We start from the raw sequence: 27,467 nt of genomic DNA, 5'->3' as shown, positions 1-27,467 counted from the left end.
ACTAGATCAATATTATTTATTTCTTCCTAATGCCGTGCAGGCAAAATAAGGAAATAAAGAATATTTTAAAAACAAAAAATACTCTAGCAAAAATAATAGGCCAAGAAGGATGCCAGGATAAGGAGGGGACACTTGGGTCATCTGATCAAGTGGAAGACAGCCTCCAACAAGGCTGCTCACAAATAGAATTACCTGAGATAAAGGTATGCCCAGCATGGGCCGTTCACTCACTTTCTAGTTACTTTTTGCTACATACAAATCTGATAGGATCCTATGGGCTGGTCTGGAGCTCAGCTCCCAAGTGCATTGCCCTATGAAAGTGGTATGCTCAGAATGGATAGTCGACACACAGTGAACACAGCAGATAAGGAAGACAGAGACCAGATTAGTTCAGTTTATTTCAAATAAGGGACAGTTAAAGGAGAACTTTGTCACCTGTTGGACAAAGCATGCACTCAGGCCTCCCTACCTCCCCTTCTGCAATAATCAGCCTACTCTAGAACCATAGTTCTAAATCTGATCGGAGGTTCTCACTGCCAGCAGCATTGTGGCTGTACCAGTTAGGGTCCTGTCAGAGAGAGCTATTGAAGTCATTATCTATATGACATGTCTTTCCCAAGGGGTCTGAAGTAAGAGACCGGCTGAAAAAAAAAAAAAAAAAAGACTGGTTTCTTTTCCTAGTGCAAAAGGGAAAACTAAATAAATCCAACTCAGAACAACATTGCTCTATGTCAAAACAGTGCCCAGTTCCTCTCCCCTGCAACCTTCTTCAGAGAGAAGAGGTCCTTTTTGGTCGCAGTCCCTCCAGGCAGAGCTGAGCAGGGCTGCAATGGAATGGCAGGCTGGCTGGGGTTGTGGCTATGGGCAGGGCTTCTTACCCAAGTGTGACCTCTGATGTTTGTCAAGGCTGGAGCTCCAGCTGAACCGCTTGCCGCAGTGGGAACACTTATAAGGTTTCTCACCTGTGTGAACCCTTTGATGTCTATTAAAGTTTGATCTCTGAATAAATCGTTTTTCGCAGATGGGGCATTTATAGGGTTTCTCTCCAGTGTGGATTTTCTCGTGGTAGCGCAGGCCTGATAAGTCACTAAAGCCTTTTCCACAGTAATCACATTTACAGGGCTTCTCTCCTGTGTGAGTTCTCTGATGTTTCACAAAGTCCGAGCTTCGCAGAAAGGCTTTTTTGCAAATGGGACAATGAAAGTATGTCTCTCCAGTATGAGTCCTTTGGTGAAAAACAAGCTGTGAATTCCTGTAGAAAGTTTTCCCACAGTCTCTGCAGGTAGGCAGTTTCTGGGCCATGGGAGCTCTGGCCTGTCCCTTCTGAGAGGCCTCTCTCTTCTCCTCCAGCCACAAGGCTGACGACAGCTCTCCTGAAGAAGAACTCTGTATGTGCTGACCTAGCTGTCTCCCAGAGCCCCTTTCAGGAGGCAAGAGCTGCCCTCCTGTTCCCTCACCCTGAAGGCTTTCCAGAGCCTCAGGGACACTCTCTCCTCCAAAGCGATGCAGCTCACTCTCACCCAGGAAATCCAAGTCAGTCTGTGGTGGTGCCTCACTTGATGCCTGACAGAAAACGTCCAGAGATCCCTGGTCCCTGTGATTTTCCAAGTTTAGGTTCTCTTTGTCATTTTCTTGTCTGTCTTCTGAAAGGAAAAAGAAGGTTTAAGTGGCACTGTTATTCCCGCTTCTCCAACTGATGAAAAGATGGACCCAGGTCATCTTCTTTCTTTTTACCAAGAGGGTATCAATAAAATATGGAAGAAAACTCACACCTGGGTTCCTGAGCATTACAGACTGCCTTTACCTGTGCTGGGTTCAAGGCTAGACTGGCTCTGGAACTGAGCCACTCTAACACCACAGGTCCTAATAGGCTTTTCTGACCCCTCTACAAGCAGCATGTATAAAATATATATTATATGTAAGCCATGCATATTAAGATGGTTGTTTTTTTTATTATTTTTAATTATGTGTATTGAGTATGTTTGGGTATATACGCACATGGGTGTAGGTACCCACACAGGAGCTGGTGTCACAGACATCTGTGAGCCACACTCAGGTCCTTTGCAAGAATGACACACATGCTCTCAACTGTTGAACCATCCTTGTAGCCACAAGATTTTTATTTGATTATATATAAAAGATAAACACAATTTAAAAGAATTTAGAAAGGGAAAATAAACATACACGAGAAAACCAATAAACTCCAACTGCACTACCAAAATGACTACATATACCTTCTTCCAGTCTTTGCTTCGAGACAGGATCTCACTTTGTGGTCCTGGTTATTTCTGTAGATCAGACTGGCCTCAAACTCAGATCTACCTGCCTCTCACCTAGTGCTAAGATTAAAAGCATGAGCAGCTGCCGCCACTGACAGCATGACCACCATGGCTGGACTTCCAGTCTTTCTAATGTAATTTGCATGTACATATGTATAACCTATTTTCAGATATCACTGATGTCATATTGACATCCGTTCTCTATCTGGTTACACAGCATTTATATAGTAACCATTGAAACTGGTCTATTTAATATTAAACATGGGTTCTCTTATAAGAAACATAAAATTTAACTAATAAACCCTATTAAATGTATCATTTTATTGTGGGTTAATGCAATAAGGCTATATTGTGCCACAATGGTTAAATAGAGCAGCTGTGTGTGTCTTGCTTTTATGTATGTTTTCATACATATTTTTGGTTTTGCTATGTTGGCCAGGCTAGCCTCAAACTCCTAGGCTCAAGTAATATGCCTATTCAGCCTCCTGGGTAGCTAGGAATTCAGGTACTGGTCACCATACCCAGCTATATATACTTTATTAACCTGTATAAGCAATTACACTTTTTCTTATAAGTTTTTAATTATTACTCATGATGCATATGATAAAGATTTTATTTTAGTTGGAAGAAAATCTTTACTTAAAATTTTTTTAAATTACAAAGCACGTGCCTTTAATCCCAGCACTTGGGAGGCAGAAGCAGGCGGATCTCTGTGAGCTCAAGGTCAGCCTGGTCTACAGAGCGAGTTCCAGGGTAGGCACCAAAACTAGAGAAACCCTGTCTCAAAAATCCAAAAAAGAAAAAATAATTAAATTACATTATCCCTATAAATCTAATTCTATTCAGTGTCAGGCATAATATCATTCACCTATAATCCCAGAGTGGTAAAGCAATGCAGAAAGATTACAAGTTCAAGGGCAGCCTAGGTCACCCATGTTTAAAAGAGGCTATTTAAGCTGGGTCTGCTCACATATACCTGTAATGCTACACCCAGGAGGTGGAATGAAGAAGGAATAGAAGCTGAAGATCATTCTGAGCTACATAGTGGGTTCAAGGCCAGTAGGTCTACATAAGACTCTGCCTCAAAAAATTTAAAGAAAACAAAACAAATAGACACAAAAGGCTATCTAGGCACCTGTCAGACAACTAGAATTGATGTATTAATTCTCTGAGTGCCAAGACACATTCCACTCAAAGGGTAAAGTACCATCTCTCTTGTCTTTAAATAAATCTTTATAAACAGCACCTTAAAGAGCCAAGTAACAGCCACCCATCAAAGGCTATAATAAACGCATTTTGTACTTAAGAACTCTCCCCTCTGGAAACCTATGCTGTTAATCATGTGTTTACTACAATAAATACCACTGTAATAAGCAATTCTCTTAAGTTTTTGCCCATTTTCTAATCAATAACTTTGAGGAATTCTTCAGAGCACAACTGCTATACCAAAAGTATGAACATTACAGTTCTTTTTTAAAAATAATTGTTCAATTTATTTTTTGTGTACACGTAGGCACCTACATAGGTCAGAAGAGGGTATCAGACCCCAGGGCTGGAATTACAGACGGTTGTGAGCTGTATGAGGATACTGGGAACTACACCTAGGGTCTCTGTGTCAGCTGTAAGAGTCCTAAACCACTGAGCCGGCTCTCCAGCTCAAGGACTTTAATACCTACAGACAACTGAATTTCCAGGAGGACTCTCCCACCCTCTGGTATGTTGGTAAGCAGGGGGAGATGAGAAGGAGGCTAATAAATACCTGAGTATTGAATGGTTTTTCTACATATGCTATTTAGGCCACTGAAAAATGGATTTTTGACTACGCAGCAGAAAAAAAATAACGGCATCTTGAAATTTGCAAGCAAATAGATCTAGAAAACATCGTTTTTCAGTGAGGTAACCCAGACCCAGAAAGACAATTATCATATGTACTCACTCATAAGTGGCTTCTAGACATAAAGGTAAGAAAAACCAGACTACAATTCACAATCCCAGAGAACTTAGACAACAATGAGAACACTAAGAGAGACATACATGGATCTAATCTACATGGAAAGTAAAAACAAACTAAGATCTCCTGAGTAAACTGGGTGCGTGGGAACGATGGGAGAGAGTTGGGGGGGGGGAGAGGAAGAGAGGGGAGCAGAGAAAAATGTATAGCTCAATAAAATCAATTTAAAAAATGAACAGCAAAAAATGGATTTTTGTTATTCTAAGTGTTAATTCCTCAGTGATGAAAGGATGAATTTTTTTCACCTATTTTTCATATTCCAGGATGTTGTTCAAATCTTACTAAGAAAGTAATTTTTTCTTATCAACTTGCTTTCTAACTTTCTCTGTATTAAGAAAAAGAATAATAAAGACATCATTTATCTATCAAGTTCACCAAAATGTTTTATACCAATTTAGTTGCAGTAATTTTGTTTAGAGCAATTTTTATGTATACATATTTTTCACTTCATAAGCATGGGTATCTGTTAATCTTTTCCTCAAAGATTTCTTTTATTGCCTCTAAGCTTAGAAAAATGTTTCCAATCCAAATAGGATGTAAATATCCACTCATTTTCTTCTTTGTGTCTACTCTACACATTATCTTTTCAAAATCAGTTTCTAAATTATTTAGTTAAGCAACACAGACAAAAGTGAACAGTCTTCCCCAGTGCTTCCGGACAGCCCTGCACAGAGAAGCAGCTCCTGTCAACCCTGCTCCTGGAGCTGTGCTTCCTTCATCAGAAGTGAACCAGACAGCCCAGCTCTCTCAGGCTCCTTTCCTCGGTGATGTTCTTCTCACCACTCTTCCCTGCTGCTAAGGTATCTACTTAGGAATCACCTGAGATTTTTTTTTTCTTTTTTTTTTTTTTTTGGTGGGGTTCTTTAATTCCTTTTGGGACTCTGATTACAAACACAGATCTGCTTTTACTCTGTCCTTCCATATGGTCAAAGAAAACAGTATAACAGTATTTCTCTCTTGGGACTTCTGCAGCAGGTCTAAGTATACATCTGGCAGTCTGATTAACTGTTGCATTTTCTAACTGGCCTTTTCCATCATGTCCCTGTAGCCTCTGCCCTAGTTCAGAGCCCTTTCCTTGTACAGCTGGGACCCCCACTTTGGCTCTACACAGACTTCTCTCTCCCAGTGTCCTATTCCCATCTGCCCACATCACCATCAAACTAATCTCTCCAAACTTCCTTCTACTACCCTTCTCTCAATTCTATCTCCAGCTATAAAGACAGGCTTTATTAAATGCAGAACCTAATGGGGCCAAGTCAGTAAGAGGGATGGATGAAAAAACAAAGGAAACCCCAAACAAAACAGACACAGTTTGGGATATACTAAGCTGGTTATCACAGAATTCTATTGCTACAAGGTATAGACAAGCTCTGCTCTTCACTCATTTTTATTGAAAATACAAAACTGCACCAAAAAACCGGTATCATGTCATAGTAATAACGGTAATAATGGGCTCAGTGAGTAAGATCACTTACTGCTCTTCCTGAGGAACAGGGTTCCTTTGTAGCAATTGGTTTCAAAGTATTTCATGTCAGCAGAGTGGTGGGAAAAGCTGGAAGACATTTCCTGAGTGTCACAGAGGAAAGGAGCCCAGAAAGAGCTGGACTGTCTGGTTCACTTGGTGGGATTCATATTGTAATTTTAAAAATGTTTAATCCTGTATGTATAGGTATGTTGCCTACATATGTCTGTGCACCATGTCCATGCATAGTGCTTAGAGAGGCTAGAAAAGGCCATCAGATTCCCTGGAAGTGGAGGTACAGACAGTTGCTGAGCTGCCACGTGGATGCTAAGAACAGAACCCAGCAATATATATTTCTTCAAATTAAAACCATAACTGGGTATAATGTGTACTTTGCATGTATAAGAGCTGGCTTGACTCCCAGCACCAAAAAGAAAAAAAAATGATAATAAAGTCAATTCTATCAGTTCTTCTTCTTTGCAATACATTAGCAAAAGAAAATAACTAGACTCCATAGGGGAAAGGAAGATTTGTCATACAGTTCCCACCCTAAGTCCCTTCCCTTCCCAAGGTTCTAGAGTTCAATGGGCATGTGTGTACACAAGGGTGTACGTGAGGGAACTGTTACATGTTCTATGACAGACATGTTTTAGAAAGGGCACCCAGGGCAAAGGAGTGCACAGCACAATAAATTCAGACTTATTCCTAGTCTTCAAACATGATAAGCATCAGTTGCTGCTGCTATTTAATGAAAGTTAGATAGACAAAAAATAAATAAAAAATTTTTCTGTTTATTTTGCTGATGGTAGGTGGTTACCACTGATTAGAACACAGTAAGAAAAGTTTAATTTGGGGCCAGCAAGATGGTTCAGTGGGTAACAATGCTTGTCACACAAGCCAGATGACCTGAGTTTGATCCCCAGAACCCACAAAAAGGTGAAAAAAGATTACATAAAGCTGTCCTCTGGCCTCTAAACACATGCAGTGACAAAGCATGCCCCTACACACAAAGCATAAGCATAGACTAATAATAAAATTAAAATATTTTTTAAAAAATCCAAAAAAGTTATTTTCTCTGAATTTTCTTGTTGGTGATAATAATAATGGCTACTACAAAGTATCTTCTGAGAGAATTCTAACTATCTGTATTGAATTCTAACTACCTGTGTATTGACCTCATTTTGTCTGAATGTGAATTCTCTCTGAGAAGGAAAACTATCAAACTAGACAAGACTGAAAGCAGATGCAACATGTGGTCTTCCTTTCATGGTCAAATAAGTATGCTAACAGCCAGGATGAGAGTGACAAGGAAACCCAACTTTGGCATTCAAGCCAGGTCACAGTTAGCTGTAACTAACGGAAAAACTCTTTACTCACTACCTCCAATTTAATATGAAGAGATCAGAATGGCTGGAGACCAACCAAACCCACTGACCTTTGCAGGTGAGTCTTGGTATCTTCTCACTGATGTGAAGCTGCAGCCCTGCCAGCTCTTCCCCATATTCTGTTATGTTAGTCAGGTCAGGTTTGGAGTTAGAAATACCTGCTACCAAGAGAGATAAATTTTGTGGGCTTAGATGAACGTCTGGGAATAAACTGTCTTTTGAAAAAGAGCCCTAGACATGGAGCCAGTGATTCCAGCTGAGAACTAGAGAATAGGAACATATGGTGAATGCCATGAAAACAATAACCTAGACAGGTGACCCCAAGGGTCTGGGGACCACTGGCAGGCTAGTGCAAGAATCAAGACAGGGACTCCACCAGCTACTAGTTTAGCCAACTTAATAGGAAGACAGCACAGACGCAAAACCAGTCACAATTGAATTCACCATAACCCAGGCCCTGGGAGCTGTGGAAGAGTGAGGAAGTCCTTGGTTTGATGCTACTTCCAGCATCTTTAAAAGAGGAATGCCATGGCTGAGCAGTGGTGGCGCAGGCCTTTAGTCCCAGCATTCAACAGGCAAGACAGACGAGTCTCTGAGTTCAAGGGCAACCTGGTCTACAGAATGAATTTAGGGCTACAAAGTGACTGTCTCAAAAAGAAAAAAATAAGGGGTTAGGGTGGGGAAGATCATCACCATGCACATTTATTTTATAAATTAAAAGAATTACTGAATATAACACACTCATACAGTTCCTGACAAACAGAACACTTTCAATATTGAAACACACGTACTTACAAGCCTGCTCTCTAACTCCTCAACTTCCTACAGTAGCACCATGAATCCCTTCACCCACAAACCCCAGGCAGGTCTGTTGGAATGAGCAGAAAACATCTAACACTTTCCCAGTCTTTTCATCCCCTCCTATCAAAGAGGCCCATGCCCTCACCTCCTGAGACCATTTTCCCATAGGTCTCCAGCATGAAATCCCAGTACTGTTCCTTCTGAGTAGAATCTAGGTGCCTCCACTGCTCCTAGAAAAAAAAAAAAATACAGAAGTATCATTCCAATGAAGGGGCGTAAACACGCTTCCCGGAGCACAGAAAGCTGAGAGGAAGGAATGTGCCACAGACCTAAGAACTCACAGGAGCACGGGTCAAGAACAAAGAAACCAAAGGGAAGACGAAAGGCTTCAGATCAGCATTTCTTGTCTAGTTTAGAAAACACTAGGGAAAAACTTCAGGGTTTTCTGTTGGATGTACTTAGGAGCGAAGATTACCACCACACATGCTGATCGCATGACACTGAGGACCTGCTAGCCCCACTATTGGAAACCTAGATCTTCCAGAGAGAAAGGGAAGAAATGAAATTAGTGGGAAAAGCAAGTGGAAAGTGAAAGGTAGGGAAAATTAACAATGAAGTCAACTGCAAAACCTGATTCTGAAACAAAAGCTGGTGGCTTCAAAAGCATCCGGTGCTGTTGCATCTATGTGTAGCTGGACTCCCTCAATGGTTCACAGAAGGCCTAACAGAAAGCTGGTTTTACTCTCAGGGCTCCTGAGCAAGGTATTCCCTTGTTACCCAAAGGAGCCTTTCTTTTTCTCGTCAACTGCAGGCTTAAACCCCAAAACCAGGAAGCCACCCATCTCACAACCATCCACTTTTCAAACTGAAATTTCAGCCTCCCCATGAGAAGCTGACAACAGTGACCGGCAGCATGCTCTGTGGAGACATACGTACTGACCCCAAGTCCCAGACTGGCCACTTACTAACTGTATGACCTTGAACAAGTTACTTAGCCTTCTGGCGTCTTGGTTCTCACCTGCTATTAGCACTCAGCTCAAGAATTTGCTGGGAGGTTTGAAAGAAAGAATACAAGTACCACTGTTAGAACAGGACGCCGCACTCTCCACCCTCGGCTCTAAAGCAAGTCTGCCACCTAGTGTCAAGAATGTCTCCAGGAGAGACACCAAAAGTCTTAAATTAGTAGCCGCTAAGAAGGGGTGGGATGAAAGAGAATATTTTGGTATTAAAAACATCAGAATGCTCAGAAGTTCTCTCAATATACATACTTAACTATATTTTATATACAAAATTAAATTTAAACATTGTTTTGTTACTTTTCAGTGAATGAAATTCCTGGAAACAGCCAGCCTGAGTAAATATTGCTGAATATAGGAGTCTTTCGTTGGAACACACAGACCCTCATTTCGGGGCTGGCTGGGAAAAGGATGCCATGCAAGCACCTGACAGAATGCCAGCTTTTCTGGACAATGGGCATTTTCCATGGCACAAAACCGCTGCTAAGTGCAGTGTCAAGCAACAAGTACAAACACCGGAAGCTCCAACAGTCACCATCAGCCAACAGAGCTGCAGGTCGGGGTTGCTCAGCAGTGCTGAAAGGCCTACACTCCAGATGCCAAGTAGCTGAGGCTTGAATGTAACCCCCACAAGAGATGCAAGATAGTGGCTGCCATCACCTTTCCCTCTGAAAACCCCAAGGTCCTACTCTGGAGCAAGTAAGTGCTCTGATGGGGAATCATGTTCCTGTGTGGAAAGAGCACCACCTTGTGGACTTATGAGCTATGCCACCTTCAACTCAGTGTAAGGCAGGAGTCCTACCCATTCATAGTTTCTGATAACCAAGTACTATGTAGGGGTAATTGCACCCCTTCAGTATTCTGACGTAATTAGCAAAATTCCCAATTTACAGACAGGATTGGAGGTAGGGTTTATTTATATTTAAACTTCCCTTAATTTTCAAAGGATTCCATTAAATACAAATGCTTTGCTAAGGCAGATAATGGATGACTTTTTTGCTTTAGTGCTTGGTGGGTGGTTGTCAGTTAATACAGGCACTGTATGTGTGTGTAATTGCCAATCGGCTAATATAAGCACTGTATGTGTGCATAACTGCCAATCAGCTAATACAAGCACTGTAGTGTGTGTATAACTGCCAATCAGTTAACATAGGTACCACATGTGTCTATAATTGCCAATCCGCTAATGCAAGCACTGCATTGTATGTATAACTGCCTATCAGTTAATAAGGTATTGTGCACGTTTACAGTTACCAATCGGCTAATATAGACACTGTATGTGTGCATAGTCACCAATTGGCTAATACAATTACTCTATGTGTGAATAGTCATCAGTCACCTAATATATGTGTAAGTGTAATTACCAACAATGAACAGTGCTGGTGAGCAACTGAATATCTGGTTATGGTTTTATTTTGTGACCGACCTCAAATTCTAATCCTGTTGCCTCGGCCTTCTAAGGGTTAGTTACAATTATAGGCAAGTATTCCCATGTCCAGCTTTGATCTTTCAGGTTATCCAAAACCTGAAAGTTTGGTGATAGTTGTGTCTGCATTGTTTTAAGTATATTAATTCTCCAGGACTGCCCAAACATACTCCAGAAACAATAATCCTTTGATAAAGACAGCTTGATTCCATGATAAAAATACACAGACCAAAAGCACAGAATAGAGGACTTGAATGTAAGATGGCAAAGCTACGAACACCTTTCTTTCACCTTGTATAAAAATCAACTCAAAAAAGATGAAGATCTTAATTTAAAACCTTAAATGCTGAAACTTCTAGAAGAAAACATAGGGACTACTCTTCAAGACACTGGGGTAAGCAAGAACTTTCTGAATAGAACACCAACAGCACAAGAACTGGCAGTAACAAACAGGACCAAGTGTCAACAGATGGACCACATGAAAATCAAAACCTGAGTAGAAAAGGAAGCAAGCAGCAGAACACACAGCCCACAGGATAGGAGAAAAATCTTTAGCAGTTACACTTCAGATAGGGGCTAATATCCCGAATTTACAAAAAATTGCAGAAATACCATGGAATGAAAATGCCACTAAACAAAATGGAATTAATAGACGGTTTTCAAATAAACCATAGCCCTCAGTAGCTGGCTTTTCTAGTACTGTACCCAACCCTCTCAATCTACATCTTCACATCTCTGGTTTAAGCTGCCCACTGTCATCTGTAGACTGCGAGCATCAAAGGAACTTTCAGAATACCTAGGTTTTAAGTTGTACACTATTGTTTCACTTATAATTTGTTGCTTGCTTATTGTTTTTCATGACAGCTTCTTCAGTACACTTCAGTCTGCCCTGAAACTCATGACAGAGTCTACGTTGGCCGAGAACCTACATCTCTCCTACTTCATTCTTTAAAGTGCTAGAATTACAGGTGTGACACCACACCCAGCAACTATGTATCATTCTGAGTGATGATACAATCCGCAACAGGATGTGAGTTAGTAAGCCAGCAATCCACCCTGCACACGCTACCCACCACTTGTCACTTAGCAGCTGTTTGCTCAGACTTGCTGCTGCAGCACCACAGTGCTTCTGCCCAATTGGCCCTATTTTACCCATCAGAGGCCCCTTAACAGAAGGACAAAGGATGGTGGCATGCCACAGAGAAGCCACGAAATACTTACTGGGTGGAAATGAAAACATTCTCACTGAGAAAAAAAAAGCCATATACACTGCCGAGACCTGTAGTAAGAATGAGTCTTACACCCATAAGATGGAAAAAGAGGGAAACATTATTGCTAGTAATGTTGCGAAATATTTGTCTACACTGTGAAGATGTGTTTTTGCCAAGGCGGCCTCTGGTTGGTTTAATAAGAGCAGAATGTCCAACAGCTAGGCAGGAAGAGGTTCGGAGGAGCTGCCTAGCGGCCTCAGTCTCTTGAGTAGGCTCAGCATACAGAGGTGCAGCACTTTTAAGAGGCTCTGCTGTACAGCTGAGCACTTGAGCAGCCCACACTGGGTACAAGTGACTGCTGCAGGCAGATACAACTCATTCCAGGGTTGGAGTAGGTAAATGCTGTTCTGGGGCCCATACCTGACAGCATGAGGTTAGACTCTCAGGGAACCAAGGGGAGCAGAGTCATTCACAGCACAGGGTCTGACCACCATCTAACAGTTTAAGCTTTGGTTCACATGCTCAGAGAATACTTGAGTCTGCTCAAGGGGGAAAAAAAAAAGCCAGGTCCAGGCCAAGAAAACATCTGAATGGGTGACAATGTGTTTTAAAATGTGCTTAGGTGCTAGGGAAACATTTTTTAAAAATTGGTATAGACAGTCATAAAAATAGCTTTAAAATAATAAACTGAAGTCTTTAGAGAAAGTAAAGTAATTTTTAAAAAAAAGCCACGTAAGGATGGGAAATACACAGGAAGCCAGGATTCTGGATGTTGCTTAGTCAACTTCAAGTTTTTAAGTGTTAATGAGTGAATTGCAGCTGCTGAGAGACACTGGATTGTGGAAGGGACTGCTGAATTAAAGCAGCCTATATACTTCTGGGATGTCTTAACTTCAGAATGGAAGTAGGGAAATGTGTTGCATTAGGGAGAGTTTTTGTTTCTGTGGGAAACTAAAAGCTATGGATTCCTTCAAAATTAAAGATCAGATTGGACTGGGGGAGGCCTCCTGAAGATCTTGGCTGCAGACGTGAGGGAGAAAGCAAGGGAAAAAAGCTACAGGACAGGTGATGTGTATGCTGATCCCTCTACATGGGATGAGACATGATAAATTTTGTTGGCTACAGAGTCCTCATGACTTGTTTTTTTTGTTGTTGTTTTTGTTGTTGTTTTTTTGGTTTTTCAAGACAGGGTTTCTCTGTGGTTTTGGAGCCTGTCCTGGACTAGCTCTTGTAGACCAGGCTGGTCTCGAACTCACAGAGATCCGCCTGCCTTTGCCTCCCAAGTGCTGGGATTAAAGGCATGCGCCACCACCACCCAGCTTCCTCATGACTTATTATATGCCATCTTTTTAGATGGCATGGATAGAGGTTTGGTTATAAAGTCCAAATGGACTTATAAAGTTAACAGATGCCTTTTATCTGCTCAAACATAAAGCAGAAAAATCATCTTTGGCTGACATGCACACCATACATTCCATACTTGTTACTGCAGATATATATACGTTACCTTTAAAAGTCTGTTTATAGAACAAAAGAACCAGACACCAATAAAGAAAAGTAGCCCAGATGATCTAGCTTCAAAATGCAACTGCTGCAGTTTCCTAAAAATTCTGTATCCAGAACAACTTCAAAGCTGCTAGCTGAGATGGTCCAGCCTCATGTACTACTCCAGCCAGGACTTCAGAGAAGCCCTGGACATTACATAAAGACTGGACAACAAATGTTAGTTTCCCCAGGACTTGACCATTATCTCAACTTTCTCAGGGACCCCTAAAGATGCTGTCACCCCAAGACAGCAGGAAGGAGTCTAAAGAACATTGCACCCACACTCACAAGAAGTGGGGTGGGTGGTTTCTGGTTGTACAGTGGATATTCATCATTGTTTTTTTTTGTGTGTGTGTGTGGGGGGGGTTAATTATAAGTTATTACTGGTCATGGCCAAACAAAAACCTCAATAAAGGAAGTTGGATCTCTTTCTGAAAAGAAAAATGGGGGATATAGTATCTAGACATTAAAGGATACTTTTGTTATACATACTGTATATATGCTTCTACTCTTGTTTAAGGTATTGGACCTATGCAGCTCATTTAAAAATGTAAAGTTCTAGTCCTTGAAAGCTATTATTACATGGAAAGTCATTTTTATAAACTGTTTAGGATAACTAAGAAATACAGGTTAGTAGTTAGTCATCTAACAATCAAATCTGTGGTCATGTTAGGTATGTTTTTAAGGTCAGAGATATGTTTTAGATAGATAGGTGGTCTTCAAACACTTCAGAGACCTACAGAATATGCTATTTAAGCTATTTTAATAACATAAGGCTTTTCGTGATAGTGAGACATGTCTGCTCCTAGCAGCACCTAGGATCCTTTTAAAAAGGATGGTAGGCACTAAACAACATTCATATGGAATATGCTTTCATTGCGGCAAAATTAGCCACTGGGCAAGAAACTGCCCTTGCCTCAACTGCTGACAGTATGCTGTCCAATTTGGGCAAGCAGGACACAAAAGAAAGCAACTGCCGATCTTTGCCAAAACAAGTAGGACAGTCCTTCCTACTTCACAAAAATGTCTCTCTGATATCCTGGATCTATAGGCAGAAGATAGATGCTGCAACATTGCAGAGGAACCTTGGGTGACTGTCTAGGCAGCCAGATGTCTCTGTTGCTTCTATATTTCTATAGCTTGGGAAGATGCTTACTCTGCACTTCCTATTTACTCAGGTAATATTTTATCCTTCTCAGGTCTCTGATGGGGTTGAAGACTAAATATAGCTAGTTTTCTGTGTTACCAAATTCAGAAAAGAAACTCACAAAAGGAGTAAAAAATATATAAGGTTGAGAGACATAAAAGCTTAAATTGTTTACCTAAGAAAATGTCTTGAGGTCTAAAAAGGTAGGTTTGGGGTTCTTAATACAAGTTAAGATACAAAACGAATTATGTATAAAACTTTTGACTCACCAAGATAAGATAGATAAAGGAGTATTGTCTCTGAATTTGCCAAATACAAATGGAGTGGACATGGTGAATGTAATTCTTACCTGATAATTGTTCTTATTATATATTATTGTTCTACTGTGTTAGAGTTAAACCCTTTCCTTTTTATTTAGACCAAAAGGGGGAAATGTTGCAGAATATTTATGTCTTTGCCAAGGCGCTTTCTGACTGGTTTAATAAAGAGCTGAATGACCAATAGCTAGGCAGGGCTTCCAGAGAGAGAGAGAGGACTCTGGGAAAAAGAAAGGCAGGTTGCTGGTCAGATACAGAAGAAACAAGATGCAAGATGAAAGAAAGGTAATGCCACATGGCAGAAAATAGATTACCATAAATGGGTTAATCTAAGTTATAAGAGGTAGTTAAGAGGTAGTCGAGACAAGCCTTCATATAACTAATAAGTCTCCATGTCATTGTTTGAGAACTGACAGCCCAAAGTACAACTACAGAAGTTTTGCTGTCACACTATGAATTATGAGGTTATGACCAAAGTGGGTGACAGCACTATCATCCACCTTATTCCATCTTGTCACAGGCCTGTGACATCTGACATCAGCACATAAAGGGTGAGTACAGCATTACACAGTAAGACACAGTGACATAGGAAACCATACTCATGTAACTCTCATTACAGTGTGCCAATATAATTACTGTTTATTAGGTGTTAATGTTACCTTTCATAACTTACAATTAACCTTTATCAGAGGACTGATATAAGAAAGCCCCATTCTATGTACAGGGTGTACAGTGTTATCCACACTTTCAGATAGCCACTAGTCTATGAAAACACACACACACACACACAAAGTCTGGGCAAAATAGAACAAACTTTGTCTAAATAACTATATTAAGTCCAAGAATATTTATAATGAAAACAAAGCTATCCAGCAACTGCTTGAGATGTAGTTCAGCAGATGCCACCCCTGGAATAGACAACACAAAACCAGTTTGAAGACATTAAAAGAAAGTTATATTTGGTAAAATTTCATTTTACATAAATTCTAGAAAATACGAACAAATGTGAGCTAACAGAAGGTAGTTAGTGGGTATCTCAGAATAGCTGGGGTACAAAAGAAAATGACAAGAGATAAGAACGCAAAAAGTAAAAGAGGAGCTGGACAGACAGCTCAGCAGTTAAGAGCACTGGATACTCTTTTATAGGGCCTGGATCCAATTCCCAGCATCCACATGTGATGTGGGATTTTTCCCTCTGTATGTTGTGATTACCATTGGTTAATAAAGAAACTGGTTTAGCCTGATAGGGTAGATAGGCGGGGAAAACTAAACTAAATGCTGGGAGAAAGGAGGCGGAGTAAGAGAGAAGCCATATAGCCCCACCAGAGACAGAGGTTGGAACTTTACCCATTAAACCACAGCCTTGTGGCAAAACAGATTACTAGAAATGGGTTACGTTAATATGTAAGAACTAGCCAATAAGAAGTTAGCGCTAATAGGCCAAGCAGTGATTTAATTAATACAGTTTCTGAGTGGTTATTTTGGGTCTGAGCTGCCGGGTGGCCGGGAAACAAGCACCTCCTTACAACACACATGGTTGCTTTCAACCATCTATAACCAGAGTTTCTGGAAAATCTGCCCTCTTCTGGCCTCCAGGTATGCATCTGGCACATACCAGCAAAACATCCACACACATAAAAATGTTTTAAGATACTTTTAAAAGAAGAACTTAAAAGGCAACTTGAATGTGATGGAAATATTTATTCTTGATTATGTTTGTTTTAGGGCTGCATACATACATTGAAACTTACCAAACTATATATTCTGAGTGTGTGCAGTTTATGTATACTCCCATGATGTCAGAGAGGAAAAGATTTACTTGTCATACTTGAGAAATAACCGTTCCGAGTTTCTAACAAACCCCTGTGTGGGTATTTCATACTAAGAAATAAAAAGCCCTTTCTAAGCATAGGCTCAAAGTAATTAAAAAAAAAAAAAAAAAAAAAGCAGAAACAACCATATCTGGTCAAAGACTTCCCAGCAACCTGCCCCCTTGCCCCCTTTCCCAGAGGCCAGACCCATCAGCCAAGATGATTGGCTAGAGAAGCAGAGGCTCAGCTCAGTGTATGTACATTGAGCCTCATATCTGCTCCTCTTCTAAGTCTGTGGCCCCATCAATCCTCCTGGGACAAGGGATAAAAGGCAGAGGACCCAGCTCACCTGATGTACTGCTGGGAGAAACGCTGTTCCCATGTCCTGGTCTCTGATAGGCCTCTCCTCTGGTCTAGCAGGAAGCTGAGAAGCAGCCAGAGCTGTGGCAAAAAAAAAAAAAAAAAAAAAAAAAATCGACTTTCAGACTTAAGACGTCTCCCTTAACCACTCTCCAGAGGGCACCATGAATTCTTTACAAATTACCAACAATTTGCAGTGCCAATCAAATCCAAAGGATTATATTTATCTCCTAACAACTACAACCTCCTCCAAACTCCCAAACAGTCTCACCCTACTTCTTCTAGCTCCCTCCAAAGAACCAAAACCCAAATGGTATGGCCTGAACACACAATAGTTTAAAATACAGACCTGGGTCATTTCCACACTTTCCGGGGGCATTATATAGCTTCAGCATACATTTAGCCCTACTAACCAGTTTCAAAATTTCTCCCTGAGAGCACTATATAGCACAATGAGTAACCGTCCCTCACCTAACTCTGGCTCCATGTCTGATTCTTCTTTCACGCCATGGCTCAGCAGCTCTGCAGGAGCTGAGGGTGAATTCTGAAGGGGCAGTTCCTGAGGCACCACTTCCAGTCTGGACTCCACCTCACTGCCTTGGCAGTGTGCCGAGTTCGCCTTCTCGGATGGGATATTTTGTCCTAGAACCTGGATGCCAATCTGGACACCAAACAGTTAATTACCAAAGGATGCAGAGTCAAGGTTGCTGAAAGTTAATGGAACTAGCCTTCTACAAGAGACCATGAGACAGACAATAATTAAAGTCAAGGCTGCCTTTTAGTAAATCAAAATTTCTTAAGTGGTGTGGATGAAGACTAAATCACAAAACTAAGTAAGCTATGAGGAGACCCAGATTTAATGTAAGCAGCACATACTGTGGTCTTTGTTTTCTGTTTTGAGAACTCCTTGATGCTTGTTTCAGCACAGAAGTTTTCATTATGCATAATGCAGACTTTTCACAAACCTTGGAGTCTACTCTGGGAAGCCAGCACTTATTGGCCCTTAACTAGCTTCAGGATGGGGCTGGGTTGCCAGATGAGCACACAATGGGATTTCAGGCTTTATACTTTCAGCTGACTCCACTCCCCCCAACTCCAGGGAAGGGAAAGAGACCAGAAACATTTAACCATTGATGGCAAATGAATTAAGCAACTGTGCTAAAATGATGAAATTCCAGAAAAAAATGTCTAAAGAATGGTATTTCTAGAGTTGCCAGTTGGTGAACTCACCAAGGTTCTGATGAGGGGCACCCTGGCAGAGGACTTGTCTGTTCATGAGTTTGACTCTACATAATAAACTGGTAACAGTAACAAAATCACTTTCCAGAGCCCCACAAGTCACCAAATCTGGCAGCCAGTTTCTTAAGACACCTGGTCCGTGGCATTTGTGAGTGGCACCTGAAATGTGAGAGCGCTGTGCATCTATATAGACAGTTGTCAGAACTGGACTGGCTTGTATCAGAGAATCAAAGGACTGGTTATTGTTTTGGAAACCCTACATAATGTAAGAACTATCAGGGGGAAAAAGACAATGAACGAGATTAGCCCCAGAGGAACCTGGGCTTAACTCACAGACAAGATACTACACTCACCCACTGCCACAGTCTCCGAGGATCTCCCTTCAAGCTTTCCACAAGGGTCACTGCCTCTTCTCCACTGCCTGGACACTGTTTCCTCACCCACGTCTGGATCTCCCCAGGAAGGATAGTCAGAAACTGCTCCAGCATAAGGATCTCCAGGATCTGCTCTTTGGTGTGAACCTCTGGCCGCAGCCACTGGAAACAGAGCTTTCGAAGTTGTCTCAGGGTCTCCTGGGGCCCAGACATCACCTGGTAACGAAACTGCCTAAAAAGCTGGCGAGCAGTCTCAGGGTTAGTGAGTTCTCTTTGCTGGGTATCATCTGATCCAGAGAATGTGGCATCTTCAGCTTTGGCCTTGGCCAGAGAAGGCAGCAGGCCCAGGGCCTGCCCCAAGTCAACAGGCATTGTCTGGCTTCACAGGGCCTTTTAGATGAGGGGCTTCCAGGATGGAACTGTCTCTGGAGAAAACTGTGTCTTCTGGGGATGTTGAAGAATGAGAGCCAATGCTGTACAACAACAACATGTGGTCAGGAACAACATACATGTGTGCCTCCTTGAAAGGTCTGGAGGCTCATAACTATTCAATGTGCACATAATTCTATTTTGAGACATTGCAAACTTGAAGTTGCAAGGCAAACTACACATTTATTCTGTCCATATTTATATTTTTCATTGATCTTTAAATATCCAGAAATTCTATAGAAGAATGAAATGTACTATGCCTGGGGGTACACACCTGTAATCTTAGCACTTAGAAAGCAGAGGTAAGAAGACAGTGAATTCGGGACCAACCTGGGCTATAAAAGTTCAAGGTATGCTTTGGGGACACAGCAAGACTACACTTTAAAACAGAAAAATAAGAGACTGGCATGACAAATCAGCGGATCAAAGCATGTGCTGTGCAAGCCTAACAACTTGAGTTTAATCCCCAGAGCTCATGGAAGGAAAAAACCACTTCCAAAAGTTGTCCCCTGACCTCCATACATGCATCATAGTATGGACATGAATATCTGCACACACACAACAGTTTAAATTTTTAAAAAGAAAAATCTGAAAGAAATACACACGTGAAATAATTTTTACTGTTTCCAAGTAAACATGTACTCCTGCATCTCTGTATACATACCTGAGGGTAATACATAATGCTATCTGGAGATGGGGATGCAGCTCAGCGAGTAAAGCACCTACGTAGCATGAACAAAGTCCTAGGTTCAATCCCTAGCATCTGTGACTGGCACAGCGACCAATGACTGCAATACCAGCACTGAGATAGACACATTAAGATCAGTAGTTCAAGGTCATCCTCAGTTACTGAGTTCAAGACCAACTTGAGACACGTGAGATCCTATCTCAAAATAAATCTAAATAAAGCTGGACAAGAGCTTTATTTAGTACCCTAGGAATACAGGCTAAGGCTGAAAGGATAATATGCTTCCATAAATGCACAGGTCTCCTCCCATGTAAAGCCTCAGCATACTATCATAGGGCTAAAGCAACAGAACCAAGAGACCATAGACAGACCAAAGCCTACAGTTCCAACTATAAGCCAAGACAAACCTCTCAGGTATTTTGTTACAATGGCACAAAGCTAGCTAACATAGTATCAGGATTCAGAAGGCAGAAAATGGGGCAGTGAAAAGGGAAACACCAAGAGCCAAAGTTTAAGTATTTTCAGAGGATCATTTATTTTGTTAATAGCTGACTTTATTACAGTTGATCATAACAGTGGATCATTGAACTGACTCTTAAAATGTCATGAAGGAAGGAGTGAACAGTCTCCATTTCTCTGTATCACTAATGGGGCACGTGCACAAGTGCACACAAACACAATATACATAGATACAATAACAACAAATAAAATTAAAAAGGACAAGAGGAAGGAGGACAGAAAGGAGTGGGAGAAAAGGAAGAAAGAATAAAAAGAAGAAAACAGGGAAAGGGAAGATAAGTCTAACCTTCAAAATCCAACCAGAGTCAATTTTTTCAAGGGTGCAAAAGAGAAGAAGTACAACTTAATGACATATGTTTTTCATATGTACCTCACTAAATCTACAGCTTTTATTTTTTGGGTTTTGTTGTTTTAAAAGAGTGTACATATTCCATTTATACACTCAGGTAGTACTCAGTGGCACTAAAGTAAAAAAAATACATATTTGGGGAATTCTATGTCTGGCGCTGGCAAAATAAGTGATAATACCGACTAGTCGGACAGCTACACAACTCCCAAGCCAGAGAAAACATGTAAGGCACTCCACCTAGCGGGAGAGAATGCAGTACTGAGAGGAATTGCTGAGGGAAGCCCAAGACCATATGGCTGCTTATATGAGGACAAGTTTGCAGCCAGAATGCAGGAAGCTCAAGTTCAAGTGGTACACAATGGTCTCAAAAGTTGAGGCAACAACAACAGAACTGAAAGTCGTTCAAGTGACTGAACTGTGAAGAGCAGGCAGGGAGGAGCACTGGGGATGGGATGTCCCCTCCTCCTTGGTATAGCCGTGAGAATGCCTACCACAAGGATGAAACACTAAGGTTTAAAAAAGAGTAGAACACACACAAAAGGCCAATCAGGAATGAGATACTGAATTTTTAGTCATTCAGGCTGAAAAGACACCGAGACAGGAAGGAGGAAGGCCATGTTGAGAGTGACAAGCACAACCTCCAGTAAGGCCACTCTCATCGGCCCTCACAAAACCTAAGAGCACCTGCTACCAGATCTACAGGAAGGAGTTTCATTTCATTAACTTGGAAAGCTGTGGGGAAGCACTCTGCTCCTTCCAAAGATTGCTCACCAAAGCATAAATAAAGCCTAGAGTAAGTATACTGCCTGCTCCAGCAAACAGCAACATCCCTCGAGAAGATAACTGGTCCTCAGAATTGCTAACACACCCTCCAAAAGAATCAGAATGTGATCAGAGATTACAAGATATACAAATAAATAGAAAAGATGATTCAAAGTCAAGGAAAAGTAGTAGTCAACAGAAACTAATGTAAAGATGGCTTAAGGAAAAATAACTGAAATAAGAAACAGGATAAGGACTCTCCACAAAGAAAAAAATATCAATTTTCATATGCTTACTATGCTAGCTCCTAGGAGTAGCAATCAAAATTAGACACAACTATAATATATTCAGTTCAAGTGCATAAGAAACACTAATCAAAACAAATCCTAGGCACAAGTTTTATAGAGCTGGAAAGTCCAAGTATGTATCCTTCAACTACAGTGCAACTTAAATAGAAATATATTCATTGACATGGTTACATTAATATCTGGTCAAGCGGACTGGAGGCCTGTCCTAGGGGATCTACTGCTGTGAAGAAACACTGTGACCAAAGGTAATTTGGGGAAGGTTTCAGCCATACTTTCCATCTGACAGTTCATCACTGAAAGTCAGCTAGGGCAAGAACCCAAACAAGGAAGGAACCTGGAGGCAGGAGCTGATGCAGAGGCTATGGAAGACTGCGTATAGCTTTTTCCTTCTGGCTTACTCAGCCTGCTTTTTAAAAAACCCAGGACTACTAGGCTAGGGTGGCATCATCCACAATGAGCTGAGTCCTCCCTCATCACTAGAAACTGCCCCACAGGCTTGCCTGCAGCCCTATCTTCATAGAGGCAATTTCTCATTTGAGGAGCCCTCCCCTTAAATGACTATAGCTTGTACCAATCTGAAATAAAACTAGTAAAGGGCTGGAGAGATGGCTCAGTGGTTAAGAGCACTGGCTACTCTCCCAGAGGTCCTGAGTTCAATTCCCAGCAACCATATGGTGGCTCACAACCATCTGTAATGAGATCCGGCGCTCTCTTCCGGCGTGCGGGCACACATGCAGGCAGAATGTTGTATACATAATAAATAAATAAATAAATAAATAAAGTCCTTTAAAAAATAAAACTAGTCAACAACAAAAATAGTCATTTGAGAAATTGTGATTCATCAGTAATAGTATGGCTACAATATTATGACAAAGAAAAAGGGGAAATAGAGGGCATGTCATTAGAACAGATGAGTCAGATCATCTCCAACATGTAACACATGTCATTACAACAGATGAATCAGATCATCTCCAACATGTAACACATATGTCATTACAACAGATGGGTTAGATTATCTCCAACATGTAACACAACTAGTATCAATTTTTTGTTGCTGTTTTGATGGAATTTTTCAGGGGGAGGGTGTGTGTTTGTGTGTGTGTGTGTGTTTGGGGTTGTTGTCTGATAGAACCGTCTCTATAGCCCAGGCTGGCCTGGACTCGGGGTAATCTCACTGCATGCATCAGCCTTCCAATGCTGTTACTATAGGAGTGAGGTACTCTTGTCTTCTAGTATCAACCAAAGCTAGACCCCACAGCTGCGGTGTACTTAATTCAAGTGCATAAGAAACACTTGGGAAAACAAAGCATGAACACGCATGCATTTCATACAACTACAAACTGCAAGTGTAAGTATTCTGTAACCACAGTGTCCAAATTAAGGTTATGATTACTGTGATGAAACACCCTGGTCAAAAGCAAGTTTTGGAGGAAAGAATTTATTTGGCTTACACTTCCACATCATAGTCTATCACTGAAGGAAGTCAGGACAGGAACTCAGGTAGGGCTGAAAACTGTAGGTAGGAGCTAATGAAGAGGCCACGGAGGGGTGTTGCTTACTAACTTAATCATATCTGGCTCAGATTTCTTTCTTACAAAACCCAAGACCACCAGCCCAGGGATGGTACCACCCACAGTGGACTGGGTCACCTCCATCAACCACTAATTTAAAAAAATGCCCTACAACCAGAACTTAGGGAGGTTTTTTCTGAATTACGGTTCTCTCCTTTCAGATAACTCCAGCTTGTATCAATATAACAAAGTAGCCAGCACAGCTGACTCCTCACCAACATGACAAATATATCCCTGTTACAGCATAACCTTTCTCTTGTTCATCCCTAAGATCAACAAGAATATCAATATAAACATTCCAAATTTCTTTTAAGAATTCAAACACTTAAAAAATCTAGTCTCAGTCAGGCTGTGGAGGCCCACACCTTTAATCTCAGCACTTGGGAGGCAGAGGCAGGGATTTCTGTGAGTTAAAGGCCAGCCTGGTCTACAGAGTGAGTTCCAGGACAATCAAGGACACACAGAGAAATCCTGTGCCAAAAAAAGTTGTGGAATATTCCATCACACTGTGTGAAGATATATATCATTTTGATTGGTTTAATAAAAAGTTTAACTGTCAGTAGCTAGGAGGGTTTTAGGAGCAGAGAGAATGCTGGGAAAATGAGAGGCAGACACAGAGGAAACAGCATGGACAGTACAGAATAAATGTAACTGAGTCACATAAAAGAATGTAGATTAAAAGTTATGGATAAATTTAAGTTTTAAGAGCTAGTTAGAAACAAGCCTAAACAATCAGCTAAGCTTTCAAAAGTCTCTGTGTCATAATTTGGGAGCTGGCTGGTGGGACAAAGAAAGAGTCACACACACATAAAAAAAATCAAGAACACACAAACAAAACATCCAGTCTCTAAAATATTCAGTCTCTTAAAATCCAAAGTCTTTAGAAAGAAATTCAAAATCTTAGGTCAGGTGGTGGTAGCACATACCTTTAATCCCAGAACTAGGGAGGCAGAGGCAGCTAGATTTCTGTAAATTCAAGGCCAGTCTGATCGACAGAGCAAGTTCCAAGATAGCCAGGACTACCTGAAGAAACCCTGTTTTGAGAAAAACAAAAACCCAAAATTGCCGCACACGGCGCCCCCATGTCTGCACTCTGTGCGCTGGCATCCAGTTCGCAAGCTTCGGGCAAGGGGGCTGGAGGTTAAAATACACAGACACACACAAAGAGACAGCGACACGGGTCATCCTTGAATTCCTTAAGAATGCCCCCTTTATTGTGTTCAGGGGCAGATTATATAGGGATAGCCACGCCCCCAGCCAAACCCACCAGAAACCACTCTCCCGCCATCAGGAACTCCTGAAAGTCTCGTGCTCAGAGCAGCTGTAGACACTCAGATCAGGGGATTACAAGAAATTCAGGATCTGGGGTCTCACTGCTCCCAACACAAAATTTCTTCAAAGTCCAAAGCCTCTCAACTATGAACTTCTGTAAAATCAAAAATAAGTACTTTCTTCAAGAGGGAAGAACCAGGGCACAGTCACACCAAATCAAAGTAAAACAAAACTCCAACTATATAAACAACTCAATGCCAAATGTCTGGGATCCACTCACTATCTTCTGGGTTTCTCTAAAGGGCCTGGGTCACTTCTGAGGCTCAGTCCTCCGCAGCACACACAGCTTGTCTTCTAGGTTCCAGCTGGCTCCACTCCAGTGCGCTGCTGTCCTGGGTGCTCATCCCACAGTACTGACATCTCCAAAACGCTGTGGTCTTCTGATGCAACTGGCCTGCACTTTTCACCAGTAGCTCTCCTAGACTCTCTTTATGGTACCAAGCTGCAACCTCTCCCCATGACACCTTCAATTCTGGGGCTTCACCTGCAACTGAAGCTGCACCTTCTCCAAGGGCCTCTTCAGTGCCAAACCTCAGCTGCTTTTCCTGACCCCTTCATTCCTTCAAAACCAGCACCACCTGGGTGATTCTTAACACTGCCAGGTTTAGCTGCCGGCACAAGATACAACCTTGGCTACTTCTGAAACACAGCTTCTGTGTATTAACCCCAAGAAAACACTTTCTAGGAGATTTCACATCAGTGATACTGATATCTTCTAAATCACCACTAATCTATTAGCTACAGCTGATAACGGCCCCAGAAAAGCAAAGGTTTTACTTTAGAACAGCAGCTTTCCTAATGCTGCAACCCTTTAAGGTTGCTCATGTTGTACAGACCCCCAGTCATAAAGTTATTTTGTTTCTACTTCATAACTGTAATTCTGTTATTGTTATAAATAGTAATATAAGTATCTAATATGCAAGATATATCATAGTATCTGATATGCGATCCCTGTGAAAGGGTCATTTGACCCTGGGGTCATGACCCACAGGTTAAGAACAACGGCTTTAGTGGCTCTGGTCTCTTGTTAAGTCACAGCTAACCAGAACCACAGACGCTTAACTGAAAATACACAACAGCTTTGATAGTCCTTAAGTGACTCTCAACTTCCCTCTAGACCTTCACAACCCAGGCCTCTAGCATCTGCCTTTCTCTCAGCACTCTATAATCTTCCACGCTCCCACAGAACAGCTCACTGAACTTTGGACATTCCATGGCTTTTCTAGTCCAAAGTTCTAGAGTCTTTCCATAATCCTCCCAAAACAACACAGTAAGGTCTGTCACAGTAACACCCCGCTATGCTGGTCCCAATTTCTGTCCTACTTAGGGTGAGATACTATTGCTATAAGGAAGCACCATGGTGGAAGAAGAGTTGGAGAGGAAAGGGTTTATTTGGCTTACACTTTCATATCATACAGTCCATCAGTGAAGGAAGCCTGAACTCAAGCAGAATTGGAACCTGCAAGGCAGGATTGATGCAGAGGCCATAGAGGGGCACTGCTTACTGGCTTGTTCCTCCTGGCTTACTCAGCCTGCTTTCTTATAGAACCAAAGACCACCAGCCCAGGAATAGCACCACCCACATGGGCTTGGTCCTTCAGCATCAATCACTAATTAAGAAAATACCTAATAGCTGGATCTTATGAAGACATTTTCTCAAGTGAGGTTCCCTCTTTTCAGATGACTCAAGTTTGTGTTAACTTGACATAAAACCAGCCAGTACACACAGTACAAATAAATTAGAAATCAACATCAATAAGAGAATTTGAAATTCTAATTTGTAGAAATTAATAATCAGTAGCCAAAAACATTGCAATGAAAATTAAAATATATTTTCACACAAAATGGTCATGAAATCATAGCAAACTAAGCTTTTTAAGCTTAAAGTAGTGATTCTCAACCTGTGGATCATGACCCCTTTGGGGAGTCGAATGAACTTTTCATATGGGTTGCCTAAGACCATTGAAAACCAGATATTTGCATTACGACTCATAACAGTAGCAAAATACTGTTATGAAGTAGCAACAAAGTAATTTTATGGTCTGGAGGGGTCACCACAACATGAGGAACTGTTTGAAAGGGTCGCTCAGCATTAGGATAGTTTAGAGGGAAAACTTAAAAAGAAACCTCTGTTTTAGAAATTAACATCTATACAAATATCCTTTGCTATCGAAATGAACTTATTTCCTGAGATTTACAAAAATAGCAGAATTTCAGTCGGCAAAATTTTCACCTATAGCCTTAGTCACACCTAGTTCCTGAAACTAATTTGGAGACAACTCAGCAAACATTAATACTAAATCTTAGGTATTTAAATCTTACGCTACTTAATACTACTTGCTTCGTGCAGCAAAGGCCAACTGCTAGCTACCCCCAGGCATTTATAACAAGTCGTCCACTTATTCAAAATTAAATAACTTTATAGAGGAGCTTATGGGGTTTTACCCTGATGAGGATTTGCTTCTCCTCACAGAAGGAACTCACGATCATCAGTTTTATTTGTATTACTGACGCTTCGACAAATCGAAATAAAATGCGCATCTAGAGTAGCATTCGTCTCCACACAGGCAAGCTAACCCACACGTAGGTAGCCCTTTGTTTATCAGCCCATTTTAGGCTCCGCTTCTGCTCTGGCCGATCTTGGGACCGCCCTGTAACGTAAGTGTTAAGTTTCCCGATCTGGTTCCTCCAAGGCTCCCAAGCAGCAGCTGTTTAAGCCCAGGAAGCGCTAGAGCAGACTTCTGGGGATCTGCGGGGTGCCTCTGGAGTTGTCACAGAGGGCGAGGTAACTAGCCGCTGGCCTCCCAGCAGTGCAACCTGAGTCCAGGGCCTCTCGGTCCGGACCCCTCTCCAGGGGCGGGCAACCCGGAAGAGCACACTTTCCGTTCCGCCCCAGTCCCCTCCCCCGCACGCGCCCGTTGCCAGCGAATGCTACGGGAGGGGGGCGGGGAACGACACCGCTGTCCCCGCCGCAGCTCGCTCCCGACAGTTAGCGAGCTTCAGCGACAACAAGCCTGACTTCAGGCGTCGGCGACCCCGCCCGCCAGCCCAACTCACCGGCTAACCTCTGCCCGAGCCACCCGTTCAGGCGCACTTCCGGAAGCTGGACAGCTGCGCGCTCTCCG

The 27,467-nt window shown here is 41.7% G+C and overlaps 1 protein-coding gene across 6 annotated transcripts; it reads right to left on the bottom strand.

Moving 5' to 3' along the window:
• Positions 1 to 388: 388 nt before the first annotated feature.
• On the bottom strand, positions 389 to 27,467 carry Znf18 (zinc finger protein 18). 6 transcript variants are annotated; one of them, XM_057776582.1, is made up of 8 exons: positions 26,788 to 26,920; positions 23,937 to 24,436; positions 18,364 to 18,857; positions 17,243 to 17,432; positions 16,761 to 16,852; positions 8,084 to 8,168; positions 7,188 to 7,298; positions 389 to 1,643 (listed from the first exon to the last, which is right to left on the bottom strand). In XM_057776582.1, the coding sequence occupies exons 3-8, from the start codon at positions 18,754 to 18,756 to the stop codon at positions 859 to 861; spliced, it is 1,656 nt and encodes a 551-aa protein (XP_057632565.1). In that variant the 5' UTR covers positions 18,757 to 18,857; positions 23,937 to 24,436; positions 26,788 to 26,920; the 3' UTR covers positions 389 to 858. The 6 variants fall into 6 exon arrangements, with proteins under 6 accessions (XP_057632565.1, XP_057632566.1, XP_057632564.1 ...); XM_057776583.1 differs by lacking the exon at positions 26,788 to 26,920 and adding an exon at positions 24,563 to 25,013 and having other exon boundaries at positions 23,937 to 24,044; XM_057776581.1 differs by lacking the exons at positions 23,937 to 24,436; positions 26,788 to 26,920 and adding an exon at positions 27,400 to 27,467.

This window comes from Chionomys nivalis, chromosome 7, assembly GCF_950005125.1.
Source record: "Chionomys nivalis chromosome 7, mChiNiv1.1, whole genome shotgun sequence".
Lineage (NCBI taxonomy): Eukaryota > Metazoa > Chordata > Mammalia > Rodentia > Cricetidae > Chionomys > Chionomys nivalis.
This window is presented reverse-complemented; position numbering and strand designations above follow the sequence as displayed.